Here is an 18,770-nt window from a genome sequence, read left to right as displayed (position 1 = left end):
CATGTGAATATGTTTTTCTATTAATTAAATTTTTCATTTTAGCTTAGGAGGCATTTGATGTAAGACATTCTGACTTGTTTATTGGTAGACATAGATACTAAACATCATAGGTTCTTAACTTAGGAGTAGCTACGCCCGGATGTCGATTCTTATAATGTGAACTAAAGGATGATCTTTGTTTGAACTTCTTTGGACACACATGACAAGCATATGGTAATATATCAGTATGATATAACATATGGATTCTTAAATAATTTGCAGTAGAATAAGATTTACCACAAATCTCACAACAATGAGATTTTACTCCAGTGTGAGTATTCATATGAATTTCCAAGGAAAATTTTTTAACAACTTTTTTACCACAGATAGGACAAGTACGTTTGCCATCTTCATGTTGGATTTTAGTATGCTCAAGCAAACCTCCTCTATAAGAATACGCTTTACCACAAATATAACAGATGAACTTTTTCACTTTAGGTATTTCTGGTTTAGCAGCAGGTTTAGCATCTTTTTTCATGTGATATGAACGAATATGACTGATTAGATTTGGTTTCGAAGCAAGCGACTTTTGACAATAGTGACATACTACTCTTTCACTTTTACGCATATAATAGGATTGTTTCCGTAGTATCCCAAGGTGTTTAAATTTAATGTGTTTCTGGAAACTAGTTTTGTCTTTAAATTGGGCTCCACACAAATCACATGTGTAGTTTTTAATATTCATGTGAACAAAAATATGTTCTGTTAGTTGGACTTTGGTCGGGAATGTTTTGTTACAATAGTTACAAACAAGTTCACGTTTACGGCTGCCATTCATTTTCGGTATTTTCATTTTGTGTGTTTCTCTCAAATGCAGGAAAAGATACCGCTTCCTGTTGAAAGTTTTTTTGCACGTGCTACATTCGTATGTCTTATTATACCGATTTATACATTCCAAGTAATGTATGTAAGCCAGAGTCATGTTTTCTGATACAATTCCACACAAACGACATCGCTTCTCTCCCCAATCATCTGATGTCATAGCCGCCACTAAATCTTCAGATTTGATTTTATAGACAGCACTGTCATTTTTCAAGTCCCCTATGATTTCATCATTTCTCTCGGACCTGAAAGAGACAATCAAAGAGAAACATCCGTTACTACAATTTGGTCCATACGCTCATTATCACGTTAAGGAATAAAGATATTCTTGAAATCTCAGCGAGGTAGCATAAAGCTATTTGATATAACCTTAGCAGATGAAAGAGATGACATTCATATACCTTAATCAGTAAAATAGGCAGCGGGAAATAAAAGCAATTTTCCTTCTAAAATATAATTCTCTACACTACACAAATTTACAAATCTAAACCAAAATTTTTGATGCAACACAAGTAAAATATTTAAAATTTCAATTCAAGATATGGAGAAAACAATAGAAAAGAAATGCCTATCAAGTCGGATGTTGGAAAAGAAAAGATCATGATGGAAATGTATGCGATGAGCCTAAGCTGTTTCCTCTTCAGTCGACAGAAACTCTAGCTGTTATCATGCGCAAGTTTTAGACGAGGAGGATTTAGCTCTAATTGTGCTTGTGATGGATTGATTAAAGAAATAAAAATACAAAATTACCTACTACTCAAAATAAAATTTCCTACAGAAAGTTGAAAAAATTCAATCAAATGGTTTAAGATTAGCACTGTCATATGTATATTTTAAGATTAGCACTGTCGATGTCGCACGTTTTGAGCGTGATGAAAAACTAATTATTATAAATCTTTCTTGATTACGCTAATCAAGAACATCACGGTATATTTGATATACTTTGTTTAAATATTAAATAAACAAGGTTGATATTAGGTAGGTATACCAAACAGATTATGGCAGGTAGGTTGGTAAATCAAAAACTTTGTATTTTTATTTATCTTAGCTTAGGAGGAATTACGCCCGGATGATGTGTCTTGTAATGTAAACTATAAGATGATCTTTGTCTGAACTTCTTTGGACACAGGTGACAAGTATGTGGTGTTTCACCAGTATGACAAGACATATGGACTTTCAAGTAAGCTGCTGTAGAATAAGATCTGCCACAAATCTCGCAACAATGAGGTTTTAGACCTGCATGAGCATTCATGTGATTTGCCAATGATCTCTTATCAATTAGCATTTTACCACAAATAGTACAAACAGGTTTCCCTCCTTGATGTTCTTTTCTATGATGATCTGTCAATCCACTTTTACGAACATATGATTTGCCACAAACATCACAAATAAATTCCCTCTTTAATATTGCTGTTCTTTTTTCAAGTTCAGATTTTAGATGAACGTTTTGGATGTGAATTGTTAAATTTGGTTTGTGACAGTATGTCTTTCGACAGTAATAACATTCATAATTTTTTCCAATTTTATGAACAGCTAGATGTGACTGCAATAGTTCCTTCTTTGTAAATATTCTGGAACAAAATTCACAGGATAAATTGGCCGGTTTTGATAAGTGTTTGTCTCTAAGGTGACGATAAAATCTACACTTTGTTCGTTGTTGGGATCCACAAATGTCACAATAATAAAGCTTTTCATACATATGACCCAAGATATGTTCCTGTATCTTAGCTTTGGAGTCAAAAGTTTTGTTACAATAGTGACATACACATTTCGTCTTATGACTTGACAACTTGATCTTCATTCCGTGTTTTCCTCGTAAATGACGAAACAAGACCTTTTTATTTTCAAAACTTTTATTACAAAGCGAGCATTCATACAACTTTCCTCGATTTTTACATTCCAAGTAATGAATGTAAGTTTGAGTAATACTTCCTGATAGAAGTCCACATGAACGGCATCGCTCCTCGTCCCAAACATCTGATGAAAAAGATGCTAATAAATCTTTAGATTTGATCCTATAGACGGTGTTTTCTACTTTTAAATCACCTATGATTTGTTTATTCTCGGATCTGAAAGAGAAAACGAAAAGAAATAATCCGTTACTGAACAATACGACCTCATCAGATACAGAACACTAATACGAGATAGCATGATATAAGATGTATAATTTAGTATAAATCATTAGGTAATACAATTTCATTAAAACATTAAATATACACAATGCGCTGTTTGAGTGCTGGCTCTAGAACTTTACACTTTAGTAGAATTTATGGGTTTTAGAGAATTTTATTTACATAGGTACATAACATACCTATTAACTAGTTTTAAGAGCTCATTTTTTCATCTGTAATACCATACATATTATGTACATAGCTGCTGGAGTTGGCTCTTCTTGTAAGCGAATGATTATTTGTTACATTTGCAGTATCATCTGCTGTCAGGTTGGTTTTAATGATTGATTACTTCTATGATAACAATAAAAAAACGACTCAAGGTGTAGGTATAGTGTAATAATGTAGTAATGATTGTAAAATCAAATCATTTAATATTATAAAGATAAGTAAGTTTCTATGTTGGTTATTGGTTCAATAATTATTCTTTATCTTAGCTTAGGAGGAATCACGCCAGGATGATGTGTCTTGTAATGTAAAGTATAGGATGATCTTTGTCTGAACTTCTTTGGACACAGGTGACAAACATGTGGTGTTTCACCAGTATGACAAAACATATGGACTTTCAAATATTTATACGTAGTGAAAGATCTGCCACATAACTCACAACAATGAGGTTTTAAACCCGCGTGAGCATTCATGTGAATTTCCAAAGATCTTTTTTCCACGACTATTTTACCACATATAGTACAAACAGGTTTCTTCCCTTGATGTTCTCTTTGATGATGTTCTGTCAATCCACCTTTACGAACATAAGATTTGCCACAAACATCACATATAAATTCCTTCTTTAAAAACAATAATTCTCTTCTTCTTTCAAGCACAGTTTTCAGATGAAAATTTTGGATATGCTTTGTTAAATTTGTTTTCTGGCAATATCTCTTTTGACAATAATAACATTCAAAGTTTTTTTCAACTGTGTGTACAGCAAGATGTGTCTGTAGTAGAGCTTTTCTAGCAAATGTTCTTGAACATATTGAACAAGAAACTTTGGTTGACTGTTTTCCTAAATGAATCTCTCGAATATGAAGATAAAGTTTTTCCTTCCTTCGTATTTGATATCCGCACAAGTCACACTGATAACGTTTGTCAAACATATGACCCGAGATATGTTCCTGTATTTTAGCTTTGGAGTCAAATGTTTTGTTACAATAATGACATACGCATTTCGTCTTATGACCCGACAACTTGATCTTCATTTTGTGTTTTCCTCGTAAATGTTTAAGAAGATCATGTTTATTTCCAGACGTTTTATTACAAAGCGAACATTCATATAACTTGTTTTTCCGATTTTTACATTCCAAGTAATGAATGTAAGCTTGAGTAATACTTCCTGATAGAAGTCCACATGAACGGCATCGCTCCTCGTCCCAAACATATGAAGTTGCCAATAAATCTTTAGATTTGATCCTATAGACGGCGTTTTCTACTTTTATGTCACCTATGGTTTGTTTATTCTCGGATAATCTGAAAGAGATAACGAAAGAAAAATAAAATCCGTTACTAACAATACGACCCGAACAGATAAAAAAAAAGTAGAAAACACATGTGCAAATCAGCATACTCAAGAATAGGTATAACACTAAAAAAAAAGATGAAAGCTGACAAACAGTTTAAAATTATAAGATTTTCTTTTTTTGAAAAAAAAAAAAAAAAAAAAATGGTAAAATTTATTTTTGTCTATTCCAGTAAAATTCAATGAAAACATTCTATTACAAATTATGACATCTTAACCTTGACCTATTTCGAATACAGTTTGGGTTTCTCTTTTTTAATAGTTAGATAGTCACAGACTTTGAGCACAATTTTAGAAATACACATTTCTTAGAGGGTGAATGTTGCAGTTGACAAAAGTTAGGATGTTCTACAAAAGAAGTCTTAAAATCCGTTACTGAACAATACGACCTCATCAGATACAGAACACTAATACGAGATAGCATGATATAAGATGTATAACTTAGTATAAATCAATAGGTAATACAATTTCATTAAAACATTAAATATAGCACGCAATGTGCTTTTTGAGTGCTGGCTCTAAAACTTTACACTTTAGTAGAGGTATACCTCAGTCCTGGTTAAAGTTAAAAAAAAAAAAACTTTTTCTGCCACACGCGTTCAATTTTGCCGTACAAGCTTGTCGTGAGTGGTCGGCATTAGAGTCTAAGTTAGGATTGTAGATATTGTTTCAATAAAACACCTGACTCATATGTGTTTTGACACACAAAAACCAAAACAAGATTAGATAGAGTCTAACTTGCAATTTGGTCTAGACGAGAAGCACCATCTTCCAATCGATTAAATTGGTAGCTCTTCTTTTTGTCAACTGGAACGAACGGATAGTCCAATCGCTTTAGTTGTAACACAAGGTTAGTAACTGGACTGCCTACTGCCCTTGTGAGATACAGCCATTGGGATTGAAGAGGGACTGTCTAGTCCCCTGTTTTGACACAAAAAAAAAAAAAAAAAAAAACCACACAAGATTAGATCGGGTCTAAGTTGCAATTTGTTCTAGACGAGAAGCACCATCTTCTAATCGATTAAATTGGTAACTCTTCTTTTTGTCAACTGGAACGAACGGATCGTCCAAACGCTTTAGTTGAGGTAACACAAGGTTAGTAACTGGACTGCCTACTGCCCTTGTGAGATACAGCCATCAGGATTGAAGAGGGACAGTCTAGTCCCCCAGTCTGTGAGATATGACTAGCATATTTTATACTCCATGAGACTTGAGAACTGTAACGAGCATACAGAAAGCAGTGTTTATATCGTGATCTCTTTAGACCTTATTATACCAAAACGTAACATTATTATATCAAATCATAACCTTAGTATTTCAAAACATGGGTTATCATAACCGTCTTGGGCCACTCGAATAGATCCAAATAAGGGACACAAACGGTGAAACTTGAGACATGATATGTGTGTTTCTTTAAATCCTGGCTTTAGAAAACACCAATGGTTTTGCCACGACTAATGCAACATTTATTGAAAGACGATCAACCAATGAACCTACCTCTTTTTACTTTTTTTATGTGCAATATGACCACAATATGGATCCAACCGTACTACTTCATGAGTTGAGGTATCCACATTCCACATCTTCTTTCGGTGTTCCTGTTCTAGTTTATATCGTGATCTCTTTAGACCTTATTATACCAAAACGTAACATTATTATATCAAATCATAACCTTAGTATATCAAAACATGGGTTATCATAACCGTCTTAGGCCACTCGAATAGATCCAAATAAGGGACACAAATGGTGAAACTTGAGACATGATATGTGTGTTTCTTTAAATCCTGGCTTTAGAAAACACTGATCGTTTTGCCACGACTAATGCAACATCTGGGGAGAGACAATCAACCAATGAACCTACCTCTTTTTACTTTTTTTATGTGCAATATGACAACAGTATGGATCCAACCGTACAACTTCATGAGTTGAGGTATCCACATTCCACAACCTCTTTTTACTTTTTTTATGTGCAATATGACCACAATATGGATCCAACCGTACTACTTCATGAGTTGAGGTATCCACATTCCACATGTTTGTTCTTTCGGTGTTCCTCTTCTATTGAAGGTTTGGATATTTTCATGATTATGAAATTGAAGGTTAAATTCTAATTTCCATTGGAATTTCGTATGGGTCTTGGGTCTTGAGACATCAGAAAAATGTGTGTCTGACTACCGAAACACACATAAGTAGCATGCACAATTTTTACAATGAGTCACCTGAACCTACCTTGGCGAGATTGGAAATTTACAAGTCTCTTTTTGAGCAATATGCATATTGTGGCTACAAATTTCGCGAGTGGATGCCCTTCGCACTCAACCTTTGCTATTTCTTTAGCAAGGGAATTTCAGGCTGGTATACTCCCTGTTTAAAGTTCCCCAGCCAGACTAGTTCGCTTGGAGGTTAGCGCGTCTGTCTTGTGAGCGCCAGGTTGCGGGTTCGCTATAACAATGAGCGTCCTTGTCCCTGAGTAAAGCTGAGTAAAACTAAAACACATCTTGATTAAAATAAAAACAAATTTAAGTAGGAAGTTTTATTAATAGAAAGTCGTAAACAAAGAATTAATATAAGAAGAAATAATGTTTTCAAATGGGTTGTATTTAAAGAAAGGACGAACGACTTAACATTTTTTTTTGTACTTTGCAAAAATTCTTTTGACCTTCTGAAAAATAGCAAATTTTGAGCTAGCGCTCTTTGCGAACGAGCAGAGCCAATTCATAATATAAAAAATAGGATTCTTGATTCTGCCTTTAAATACAACCGTATACAAAATACTTTAAATACATTTCACCAGTGGCGTCGGGTAAATTTCAAAAGAACAAGCGATGACGTCATAATTCATCACTCCCGCTTGTTTCAAAGTCATACAGCAGGAAAAATGAGGACCAACGGAATTTTTCTTTTTCTTCTACGACTTCTAGATACCGAGATGAATCGATTTAATACCGGTAAATCGTGAAGTTTGACGTCACGGCATACGCTCCCGTAGGCGATGACGTCAAAAAAATAACGAAAAAAAAAAAAAAAAAAAAAAAAAAATCCGTTACTGAAAGTTCAGCCCAACATTTCTATACATACTCGGACCTATACCTAATTGTGAAGATTTAGAATAGTGAACGATAATGACACTGAATTTTGATGTAGATACAAAAAACAAAAAGAAGATAGCATATGAGGTTACACGTTAGAACACTGTCTTTTCTCACCAAGTTGATTTGCATGGGGTTAATAGTCTTTTAATAAATGGTTTCATGAAGTGTGCAACCATACGGCAAACAATTACACATCTCTGACTACGTGCGTTGGACACTTTCTGCTACATAGATATTCGAGTTTCCATTACTACACAATACTATGTATCTTGACACGACATACGCTCTTGAGCGTGATGACGTCATTCCGCCCTCAGATTTGGATTTTTCACAACTTTTTACGTAGGAATCGACCTTTTATTAATAATATTTTCCCAATTGCAACTCCTCCATTTATGGGTTTTAGAGAACTTTTTTAACAAGTTTAAAAACACTTATAGGTACATACCTATTAACTAGTTTCAAGAGCTTATTTTTTCATCTGTACTATCTGCTGGAGTTGGCTCTTCTTGTAAGCCAATGATTATTTGTTACATCTGCAGTGTCATCTGCTGTCAGGTTTGTTTTAATGATTGATTTCTCTTTGATAACAATAAAAAAAACAAAAGGCTTTGACTACCAAGAATCAAGATGTTGATGTTGAGTCAAGGTGTATGTATAGTGAAATGTTATGATTGTAAAACCAAATCATTTAATATCATAAAGATAAGTAAGTTCCTATATTGGTTATTGGTTCAATAATTATTTATTCTTTATCTTAGTTTAGGAGGAATTACGCCTGGATGATGTGTCTTGTAATGTAAAGTATAGGATGATCTTTGTCTGAACTTCTGTGGACACAAGTGACAAGTATGTGACGTTTCACCAGTATGACACGACATATGGACTTTCAAGTAAGCTGCTGTAGAATAAGATCTGCCACAAATCTCGCAACAATGAGGTTTTAGACCAGTGTGAGTATTCATGTGATTTGCCAATGATCTCTTATCAATTAGCATTTTACCACATATAGTACAAACAGGTTTCTTCCCTTGATGTTCTCTTTGATGATGTTCTGTTAATGCACCTTTACGAACATAAGATTTGCCACAAACATCACAAATAAATTCCCTCTTTAATATTGCTGTTCTTTTTTCAAGTTCAGATTTTAGATGAACATTTTGGATGTGATTCGTTAAATTTGGTTTGTGACAGTATGTCTTTCGACAGTAATAACATTGATAATTTTTCCCAATTTTATGAACAGCCAGATGTGACCGCAGTAGTTCTTTCTTTGTAAATATTCTTGAACAAAATTCACAGGATAAATTGGCCGGTTTTGATAAGTGTTTGTCTCTAAGGTGATAATAAAATCTACACTTTGTTCGTTGTTGAGATCCACAAAAGTCACACTGATAAAGTTTTTCATGCATATGACTAGAGATGATATGTTCCTGTATTTTAGCTTTGGAGTCAAAAGTTCTGTTACAATAGTGACATACACATTTCGTTTTATGCCTTGACAACTTGATCTTCATTCCGTGTTTTCCTCGTAAATGACGAAATAAGACCTTTTTATTTTCAAAACTTTCATTACAAAGCAAAAAAAAAAAAAAAAAAAAAAAAAAAAAAAAAAAAAAATCGGAGTTTTGACTTTGTATTCGGATTTTTCACAACTTTTTACGTTGTGAAAAATATCGATTGCTTTTTAGACCCTGAAGAAGAAATCTTGGAATGTAAACAAGGCCTTTTATGGATTAATTATAATAAACAAAGTTTATATTTATTTTTTAAGTGTCTGTCTGTAAAAATAATTCCCGATCACAAGAACCAAAAATATTCTAATAACAAGTAATAAATAATAAAAGAAACAGTGAAGAATAATACCTAATTAGAACAAAATACAGTGAATGAACCTTTCACAAAGATTCGAAAATTAGCCACAGGGGACCTCGTATTTTTAATCAAGTTCAGTTGCGGAGATTTTTTTATTTTAGTTATGCACGATTGCGGAGAACACAGTTTCCAGTTCCCAACCCTAAAATTTTTTGGCTTAAGAAGACATCAGACATAAGAAGAAGACAGGAAGTTGAACTCCAAAGTAAACTCCAACTCCGCGCAATCGTTTTAACTTTTACAAAATGTTTGTGATATTTGACACCTAATTAGTTTGAAGACCCCCGTGATGAGTACGGTAATGTCCTTTCAAAGATCCCTTTTGTTTAAAACTTTTTGGACAGTAGTCACATTTGTATGGACTCTCTCCTGTATGTACGCGTATATGGATTTTCAAGTACTCTTTAGTGGTGAAAGATCTGCCACAAATTTCGCAGCAATAAGGTTTCTCTCCAGTATGCGTGTTAACATGAATGATGAGACTTTTTCTACAAGACACTCTCTTTCCACATATCGGACAAGCAGGTTTTCCATCACCATGAATTTTCTTGATGTGGCTACTGTGACCCATTCGAGAGTAGAACGACTTGCCACATATTTCACACTGGTAGAGAGGAATTTTATCTGGGTTCTCCACTTTTTTTTCCTTGATGGGTTTCTGGCCTTGGTGAACATATTGAATATGTTTGAGAACATTACATTTGTGTTTGAATTGGGCATCACATAAGTCACAAGGGTAGAGTCGTTCAGAGGAGTGTGATATCATGTGATATTCTAGGTGAGACTTTGCTGGATACATTTTCTTACAAATGTCACACTGAAATACATTCGTTACGCAAGTCTTCTTGTGCTCTTTCATCTTTTTCTTACATTTACTAGCCCAACCACAAATTTTACAGATTTCCTTTTTCTTTTTTTCGTGTACGGTTTCGTTGTGTTTGTTAAGTTGGAATCTTCGTTTAAATGAAATATTACAAATGTTACAGGAAAAAGGTTTTTCGTCTGAATGAACTACCATATGTTGTTTCAGATTCTTCCTCTGATTGCACTGCTTTCCACAAATGGTGCACTCAAATACTTTTACCAACTTTTTACATGTCTCATTATGTTGCAATAAGTCAGACATGGAGATGGACAGAAAACCGCATGACTTGCATTTTAGATCCTCCTGGCCACATGTGATTTCCGAATCCTTAGGTTTTATCAGAGATAAATCAAACTGGCATATTTTGCGATCTGAATCGCTTTTTTCTTTATTTTTGCTTTTCTTGCTCAATCTGAAAGACAATGAAAATACAAAACCTGTTACTACCTGATTTTAACTCAGCAGTCTTTTACACTTTGTTCAAAATTGTAGCGTGGAACAAAAATGACGAAAGAAGAAAATCAAGATATTCACAGCTTTACAAAAGTTAATTTATACAATTAAATTTTGTTGAAATAAGTACTTTATTTAATATCTTCTATCATCTTAGTCCTGATGGTATTTAAGTTTTTTCTTCTTCTAAATTTAATAATAGAGAATCATGTTGTGTAGAGAATATTCCAGCAGAACTGATAAACCAAGATGGAGTCACAGTGATTGCTGAATAAACATGAACACCTTGTACCAGGACAAACCTCCTCTAAATTTTTAGAGTTCATATCTTCATCACTATTCCAAAAGTTAACAAAGCAAAGAACTGCTCGAATTTCAGGACGATATTAGTTCGATATTGATGTCATATACTTCCAACATTACACTTGTAGAAAAGGATGGAGCTAGTTGCTTTCTTTGATTATGAAAAAACGTTCGATAATATGAATCATGAAGGTCATCACTTCATCAGTATTCTCTGAAAGACATACATTTAACTCTGGCAGGATTCATACGGATTGAAATCTGTATTGGGGTGAAAAAGGAAAGATGAGGGATTTGGTTGGCTGAAGAGTTAATATTAGAACAAGGAGTTCGCGAAGGCTGTATGATTTCTCCTGTAGAGTTCAACATCCCGAGTTCGCGAATCCGGGATTCAGAAACGTAAAGATCTCAGCATTAAAAGCGATTTGAGAACGTATTAATTTTCTATCCTCAGTTTTAGCTGTGAATTGTGGGTTCTAAACAACACAATCATAAAATAAATGCCCTTGAGATGTGGTGCTATCAGAGAATGCCTCAACTGAATTATGTATTGTGTAATAGTTGAATCGGATTGTATTGAATCGGATAGGAGCATCAAATCTAGCAGCTCATGTGAATACCTAGATTTAGTGCTTAATTCATGAAGACGATTGTGAATGACGGTATTGAAGACAAAAAAAAAAAAAAAAAAAAAAAAAAAACAAAACAAGAAGAACATGGATGAAGTACTTAAAAAAAAAAAAAAAAAAAAAAAAAAAAAAAAAAAACAAACCAAGAAGAACATGGATGAAGTACACACAAGAATGATTAAAGAGCAAGTACAACAGCTAACAGTGGACAGAACTGCAATACTCATAATATTGATAACTATAACACTTCTGTTGAAGTCACATGTGTAAGAAAGAGTTCTAAATAAAAATCCATCCAACAAAATGGTTATGATAGCTATTCGACATTAAAATCAGTTTGAAGATAGACCCGGATGATTAGTACGATAATGTCCATTTAAAGATCCTTTTTGTTTAAAACTTTTTGGACAGAGGCTACATTTGTATGGACTCTCTCCTGTATGTACACGTGCATGAATTTTCATATAATCCTTTGTGGTGAAAGATCTGCCACAAATTTCACAGCAATAAGGTTTCTCTCCAGTATGCGTGTTCATATGAATGATGAGACCTTTCCTACAAGACACCTTTTTTCCACAAATCGGACAAGGAGGTTTCCCATCACCATGAATTTTCTTGATATGACTACTGTAACCGAATCGAGAGTAGAACGACTTGCCACAAATCTCACACTGACAGAGCGGAATTTTGTCTGGATTTTCTATTTTCTTTTCCTTAATAGGCCTCTGGCCTTGGTGAATATATTGAATATGTTTGAGAACATTACGTTTGTGCTTGAATTGGGCTCCACATATGTCACAAGGATAGGGTCGCTCAGAGGAGTGAGATATCATGTGATATTCTAAAGAAGACTTGGCTGCATACATTTTCTTACAAATGTCACACTGAAATACATTCGTTACGCAAGTCTTCTTGTGCTCTTTCATCTTTTTCTTAGATTTACTAGCCCAACCACAAATTTTACAGACCTCCTTTTTCTTTTTTTCGTGTACAGTCTGGTTGTGTTTGTTAAGTTGAAATCCTCGCTTAAATGTAAAATTGCAAATTTTGCAGGAAAAAGGTCTTTCGTCGGAATGAACAATCATATGTTGTTTCATATCTTTCCTTCGATTGCATTGCTTTCCACAAATTGAGCACTCATATACTTTTACCAACTTTTTACATGTCTCATTATGTTGCAATAAGTCAGACATGGAGATGGACAGAAAACCGCATGACTTGCATTTTAGATCCTCCTGGCCACATGTGATTTCCGAATCCTTAGGTTTTATCAGAGATAAATCAAACTGGCATATTTTGCGATCTGAATCGCTTTTTTCTTTATTTTTGCTTTTCTTGCTCAATCTGAAAGACAATGAAAATACAAAACCTGTTACTACCTGATTTTAACTCAGCAGTCTTTTACACTTTGTTCAAAATTTTAGCTTGGAACAAAAATGACGAAAGAAGAAAATCAAGAAAACTCACAATTTTACAAATTTTTAAGTACTTATATAAGTATATATTTTTTTTCACTTTATTTTGAAACAAATTTATCATTATCTCTTAGACTAAACAAATGTTTGCAAGATAAAAAAAAAAGAGAGAGTGGAAATATTTCTACACCAGACAAATTATTAAAGATACATGATAAAATAATAATCATAATATTCAATATACACATCCAGGGTGATTACTCTTATAATGTCCAGTAAGACCTGATCTTTGTTTAAAGCATTTTGAACAAATATCACATTTAAAAGGTTTCACTCCCGTATGAGCCCGTACATGAACTCTCAAATAATTACTGGAAGTAAAAGATCGGCCACAATATTCACAACAGTAAGGTTTTACCCCTTTATGACTGTTCATGTGGCTCTCTAAATACTTCTTGTTGCAAACTATTTTCCCACAAATAGGGCATTTAGGCTTGGCATCACCATGTATAGTTCTTAAATGTAATCGATGAGACTGACTGTAGCTAAATGAAGCGCCACATATATGACACTGAAACGTTGGTTTGTTTGAAGATGGTTTATTTTCATGAGCCTTCATATGTCTCGTCAGATTGTACTGATTGAACAATGCAGTACCACATATACTACACTTGTACTTCTTAACTCCAGTATGAACATATTGATGATCTTCTAACGCCTGAACAAATGTAAACGCTTTCGAGCACAAGTCACAAGAATATTTTTTATTAACGCGGTATTTTTTCCCCTGATGGACAGTACTGTCGTGTTTATTGAGTTCAGCTCGACGTTTAAAACGTTTGTTACAATAATGACAAGTAAAAGGTTTATCTTCCGAGTGCATGATCATATGTTTGGTAAGACTGTTTTTCATTTTGAAACATCTCCCACAGAGATGACATGAATACGGTCTCACATTAGAGTGTGAAATAATATGCCTTCTTAGTAACGATTTTAAACGAAACGACCGTCCACAAGTGTCACAGTCAAATGTTTCCTTGGACTTAGGTTCTAAAATATCAGCTTCAAGTTCACTACCTTTACACTTTGGCTTCTCCAATCTGAAAGTCAAAGTAAAATAAAATGCTGTTACTTTCATTTGAATTTCAAGCAATGAAACCGCTATCCAGAGATTCTGTAGTACAGTAAATAGGAAAGTACTGGAGCTAAAAGGAACCTTGGGAACAGCCGATCAAAATCATGTAAGTATATAATTTTAAGTGTTCATCATGTAATGTTCAAAGAAAGAGAGTTCAAGGCTTTATATTAGGATGTTTGCTTTTGTAATGTCCAGTTAGCGCTGATCTTTGTTTGAAGGATTTTGGACAGATAGAACAAACAAATGGTGATTCTCCTGTGTGACTTCGCACATGAATTGTTAAAATACTTTTAGAAACGAAAGATTTTCCGCAGTGTTCACAACAGAATGGTTTTTCTCCCAAGTGCATGCTCATGTGGATTGATAGGAACTCTTTGGAGCACACTATTTTCCCACATAATTGACACTTTGGTTTTGCATCACCATGGATATGTGACATATGTACTTTGTAGCCTCTATTTGATATGAACGATTTTCCACAAAGTTCACATTGATAAGATTCTTTAGGTCTTTTGTGTCCTTCGTGATCTACCTTGATATGCGATTCTAAATTTCTTTTACTAGCATAGCTTGCAGGACACATGGTACATAAGTGTGATTTCTGTCCTGTGTGAACAAACTGATGATCTTCCAGAGCTGCTAGGTGGGTAAATGCTTTAGGACATAGACTACACTTATAAGATTTGTACACATTATATTTCTTGCCTTGATGAACGATTCGATCATGTTTCGATACCTCATGCTTTCTCTTGAATTGTTTTTTGCAAATGGGACAAGAAAAAGGCTTTTCAGTACTGTGAGTCACTATATGTCTTCTCAGTTTATACTTTTGCAGAAAAGTTCTCCCGCAATAGTTACATCCGAGTTGGGACTTTTTCAGATGCAAAAGTTTGTGTTTGTCAAGTGGGATCTTGGATAGAAAGCATTGGTCACAATCATCACATTTGAAAGTTTTATTTAGAGCCATATTATATGCTTTGGAAACTTCATGAGCTTTTACTTTCCTGATTGTAGCACTTTCCTCTTTTTCTTTATTGGTTTCATCTACACTACATGTTTTACTTTCATGTGATGACCTGAAACGACAAAAGGAAAGATTCCATTATGTACTTGTATTTTACTCATGTACAGGATGATGCCAGGGTATTGGATTTTTTTCTTTCTTAAGAAGCTTAAAGATAGACGTCATATACTTTCTTTTTCTTAAAAATTTCATTTGGATGAAATATTTGGAAGAGACTTTCTAAAGTATCCAAGCAATTGTTTTCAGTCTTATAATGTGTAATATTCAAGAGTATTGGCCAAAGAAGTTAGATTTGGAAACATACGCTTTTCTTCCTTTATTCATGTATCATGTTAATAATGTCACACGATAGGTAATGTTACCCCAGGTGTAAATACCTATATTATGTACCATGTACTTAATTGTTACTACTGTTGTTCGTCAAGGTTCCTCATTTATTGTTTGTTTAATATTTCATACCAGGATGCTTGCTTTTGTAATGTTCAGTTAGGGTTGACTTATGTTTGAAGGATTTTGGACAGAGAGAACAAACAAATTGTGTTTCTTTGCCGTGACTCCGACGTACGTGATTCGACAAATACTTTTTGGCAGCAAAAGATTTTCCACAATGCTCACAACAATAAGGTTTTTCCCCCGTGTGCAAGTTCATATGAGCTGGTAGAGCTTCATGACAGTAAACAATTTTTCCGCAGATGTGACACTTTGGTTTCCCATCACCATGAATGTATTTTACATGCCTTGCGTAAATAGAGTTATTTGCAAATGATTTTCCACAATATTCGCATTGATGAGATCCTGTTGACTTTTTTTGGCCTTCATGAAATACTCTAATATGATATTGCAAGCCAAGTTTGGTAGCGTAGCTTGCAGGACACATGTTACACAAATGTGACTTCTGTCCTGTGTGAACAAACTGATGGTCGTTCAGAGCTGCTTGATTTGTAAATGCTTTAGTACATAGACTACACTTATAAGGTTTGTACACATTATATTTCTTTCCCTGATGTACAATTCGATCATGGGTATTCAATCTATGTTTTAACTTGAATTGTTTTCCACATAGAAGACAAGTAAAAGGTTTCTCAGTACTATGAGATATCATGTGTTTCCTTAACTTTTTCTTTTCTGAAAAAATTCGCCCGCAAGAATTACAAGTGAAATCAACCTTGTTGAAATGCATTTGTTTTTTGTGCTGATTCAGTAGGAGTTTGGATAGAAAGCATTGGAAACAATCATCACATTTGAAAGGTTTATTTAGAGCCATATATTCTTTGGAATCATCATGAGGTTTTACTTTCCTGATTGTAGCACTTTCTTCTTTTTTGGTTTCATCAACACTATATGTTTTACTTTCAAGTGATGACCTGAAACCAAAAAGGAAAGATTCCGTTACTGTCATTTTCAGGATGAAATTATCCAATTAAATTGAATTTTTTACTATTCAGAGCTTAGTAAGATCTGCAAACTTTTTAGAGAAATTTTAGAATTTTATGTGGAGGAATTTCTCAACCCAAGCAACCGTAGGTACCTACCCAAGACTTTTAGAGGAAGTAAAAAATATAAAATAAATAATAATAATCCAAGAGCCGCTACAAATTATCTGATCACCTTTAATTTGTGGATTTTCGCCTTTCAGTATTTACTAGTGATAAAGTGTCATGCTTCACAAGTCGAACTGGCCATAAGTAAGTAATTCTATCACTCTGGGGGTCATTGTCTCTACTACTACCTATTTACCTTACATTGTCTCTACTACTACCACCTGCCTCGGTGGTGTAGTGGTCAAGGCGCTCGCCTGGTAAACAGGAGGGCGGGGGTTCAATCCCAGCTGAGGTATGGAAATTTATCCTCAATATAATGTAAGAATTTGATCACAATAATAGTAGTAGCTTACTGCTGGAATAAAGGGACTTTTCAGTCCTATGCGAGCAGTATAAATAAGCACTATTATTATTATTACTACATAACCTCAAATTAAATAACGATATGACACAAAATTCAACTTCCCAAGGTGAACCCTCTAGGCCACAGTGCTTCCCAAAGTAGTTGCCACCTTGGCGCATTTTTCATCTTTTCACAGCACTTTTTTTCATTTTTAATTTCTTTGGCACATCTTTGTCTTGTAAAAAAAAAGATCAAAAATTTCGTGGCTCACAGTTTGAGAAGCACTGTTGTAAGAATACACCTCATTGATTTTGGATCAGAAAAGATCAACTCTAGTACATAATTAAATTAAGAGTAGAACTCTCGGAAAAGTGGCCAATATGTTTCCATCACATTCTAATAAATCATGTGGTAAAGTTCATTTATCAAAATCAAACAAACCGTGTGAGAGATTTGCGAAACAGCCAAACTACTTGTTCATATAGCTGCTACAGCACCTATGTAAACTATTTGGTAGGTAATTTACCTGCGGTATGTACTTATGATCCCATTAATTATCATTGTCATTTGTACAATAAAAGTAATAATAAATAGCTACTCACCTACATATTTTGAGTATATGCTCTAGGATTCAGAGAAGGATGTTTGCTTTTATAATGCCGAGTTAGATTTGATCTTTGTTTGAAAGCTTTCGGACAGGCAAAGCAAACAAATGGTGATTCTCCTGTGTGGCAACGCACGTGATTTGTCAAATATCTTTTGGAAGCAAAAGATTTTCCGCAGTGCTCACAACAGAATGGTTTCTCCCCCGTATGAGAGTTCATGTGAGTAGCTAGGAATCTTTTATCACACAATATCTTTCCACATATAGGACATTTAGGTTTGCCGTCTCCATGTATAGTTTTAAGATGTGTGCTATGAGACTGACTATGGATAAATGAAGCTCCACATATGTGACACTGAAATGATGGTTTCTTTGGAGATCCTGATTTGTCCTCATGTGTCTTCATGTGCTTGGATAGATTATACTGATTACACAGTGCTGTCCCACATATACTGCACTTGTATTTCTTCATACCAGTATGAACATATTGATGACTTTCCAGAGCGGCAACACTATTAAATGCCTTCAAACAATGACTGCAGCCGTAACGTTTGCTCAAATCGTATTTTTTGCCTTGATGTACAACAAGATCATGTTTAACCACATGTTGCTTTCTTTTGAAACGTCTGTTACATATTGGACATTCAAATGGTTTTTCTTTACTGTGAGTAACCATGTGAACTCTTAATTTATACTTTTGTTTAAAAGTTTTACCACAATTGTGACAATCGAAATGGGTGTTCCTTGAATGGAATCTATGCTTTGCTGGTGGGATTTTAGTTTTGAAGGATTGTTCACCGTTATTCCGTTTGACAGTTTTATATTCTTTGGAAAGCCCACGAGCCACTTTTTTAGTTTTACGAGACCCTTCTTCTGAATCTTTATTGCTTTCATGTATCTTATGTGTTTCAGTTTCGTTTACAAGTGATAATCTGAAACC

The 18,770-nt window shown here is 34.3% G+C and overlaps 7 protein-coding genes across 7 annotated transcripts; all 7 read right to left on the bottom strand.

Annotated features, from left to right (window-relative positions):
* Positions 1-97: 97 nt before the first annotated feature.
* Positions 98-1,685, bottom strand: LOC113470731 (zinc finger protein OZF-like). The gene is made up of 2 exons (XM_026829409.1): positions 1,678-1,685; positions 98-1,106 (listed from the first exon to the last, which is right to left on the bottom strand). The coding sequence occupies exons 1-2, from the start codon at positions 1,683-1,685 to the stop codon at positions 98-100; spliced, it is 1,017 nt and encodes a 338-aa protein (XP_026685210.1).
* Positions 1,549-2,680, bottom strand: LOC108253440 (zinc finger protein OZF-like). The gene has a single exon (XM_017447384.2). It carries the CDS (start codon positions 2,660-2,662, stop codon positions 1,901-1,903), a length of 762 nt encoding a protein of 253 aa, XP_017302873.1. The 5' UTR covers positions 2,663-2,680; the 3' UTR covers positions 1,549-1,900.
* A 132-nt stretch (positions 2,681-2,812) lies between these two features.
* Positions 2,813-4,600, bottom strand: LOC108253439 (zinc finger protein OZF-like). The gene has a single exon (XM_026829412.1). It carries the CDS (start codon positions 4,592-4,594, stop codon positions 3,461-3,463), a length of 1,134 nt encoding a protein of 377 aa, XP_026685213.1. The 5' UTR covers positions 4,595-4,600; the 3' UTR covers positions 2,813-3,460.
* On the bottom strand, positions 2,813-9,184 carry LOC108253438 (zinc finger protein 567-like). The gene is made up of 2 exons (XM_017447382.2): positions 8,089-9,184; positions 2,813-2,930 (listed from the first exon to the last, which is right to left on the bottom strand). The coding sequence occupies exon 1, from the start codon at positions 9,155-9,157 to the stop codon at positions 8,393-8,395; it is 765 nt and encodes a 254-aa protein (XP_017302871.1). The 5' UTR covers positions 9,158-9,184; the 3' UTR covers positions 2,813-2,930; positions 8,089-8,392.
* A 183-nt stretch (positions 9,185-9,367) lies between these two features.
* Positions 9,368-14,350, bottom strand: LOC103517237 (zinc finger protein 493-like). Its single transcript, XM_026829408.1, has 3 exons — positions 13,421-14,350; positions 12,101-13,149; positions 9,368-10,833 (listed from the first exon to the last, which is right to left on the bottom strand). Exons 1-3 carry the CDS (start codon positions 14,316-14,318, stop codon positions 9,781-9,783), a joined length of 3,000 nt encoding a protein of 999 aa, XP_026685209.1. The 5' UTR covers positions 14,319-14,350; the 3' UTR covers positions 9,368-9,780.
* Positions 14,351-14,441: 91 nt separating this feature from the next.
* LOC103517249 (gastrula zinc finger protein XlCGF8.2DB) lies at positions 14,442-15,769 on the bottom strand. Its single transcript, XM_026829411.1, has one exon. It carries the CDS (start codon positions 15,283-15,285, stop codon positions 14,473-14,475), a length of 813 nt encoding a protein of 270 aa, XP_026685212.1. The 5' UTR covers positions 15,286-15,769; the 3' UTR covers positions 14,442-14,472.
* LOC103517248 (zinc finger protein 91-like) lies at positions 15,457-18,620 on the bottom strand. Its single transcript, XM_026829407.1, has 3 exons — positions 17,831-18,620; positions 17,498-17,510; positions 15,457-16,706 (listed from the first exon to the last, which is right to left on the bottom strand). The coding sequence occupies exons 1-3, from the start codon at positions 18,504-18,506 to the stop codon at positions 15,788-15,790; spliced, it is 1,608 nt and encodes a 535-aa protein (XP_026685208.1). The 5' UTR covers positions 18,507-18,620; the 3' UTR covers positions 15,457-15,787.
* Between the last annotated feature and the right edge of the window lie 150 nt (positions 18,621-18,770).

The sequence above is a fragment of the Diaphorina citri genome, unplaced genomic scaffold, assembly GCF_000475195.1.
Source record: "Diaphorina citri unplaced genomic scaffold, Diaci psyllid genome assembly version 1.1 scaffold1787, whole genome shotgun sequence".
NCBI lineage: Eukaryota > Metazoa > Arthropoda > Insecta > Hemiptera > Psyllidae > Diaphorina > Diaphorina citri.
The sequence above is the reverse complement of the archived record's forward strand: the minus strand, read 5'-3'. Positions and strand labels throughout refer to the sequence as shown.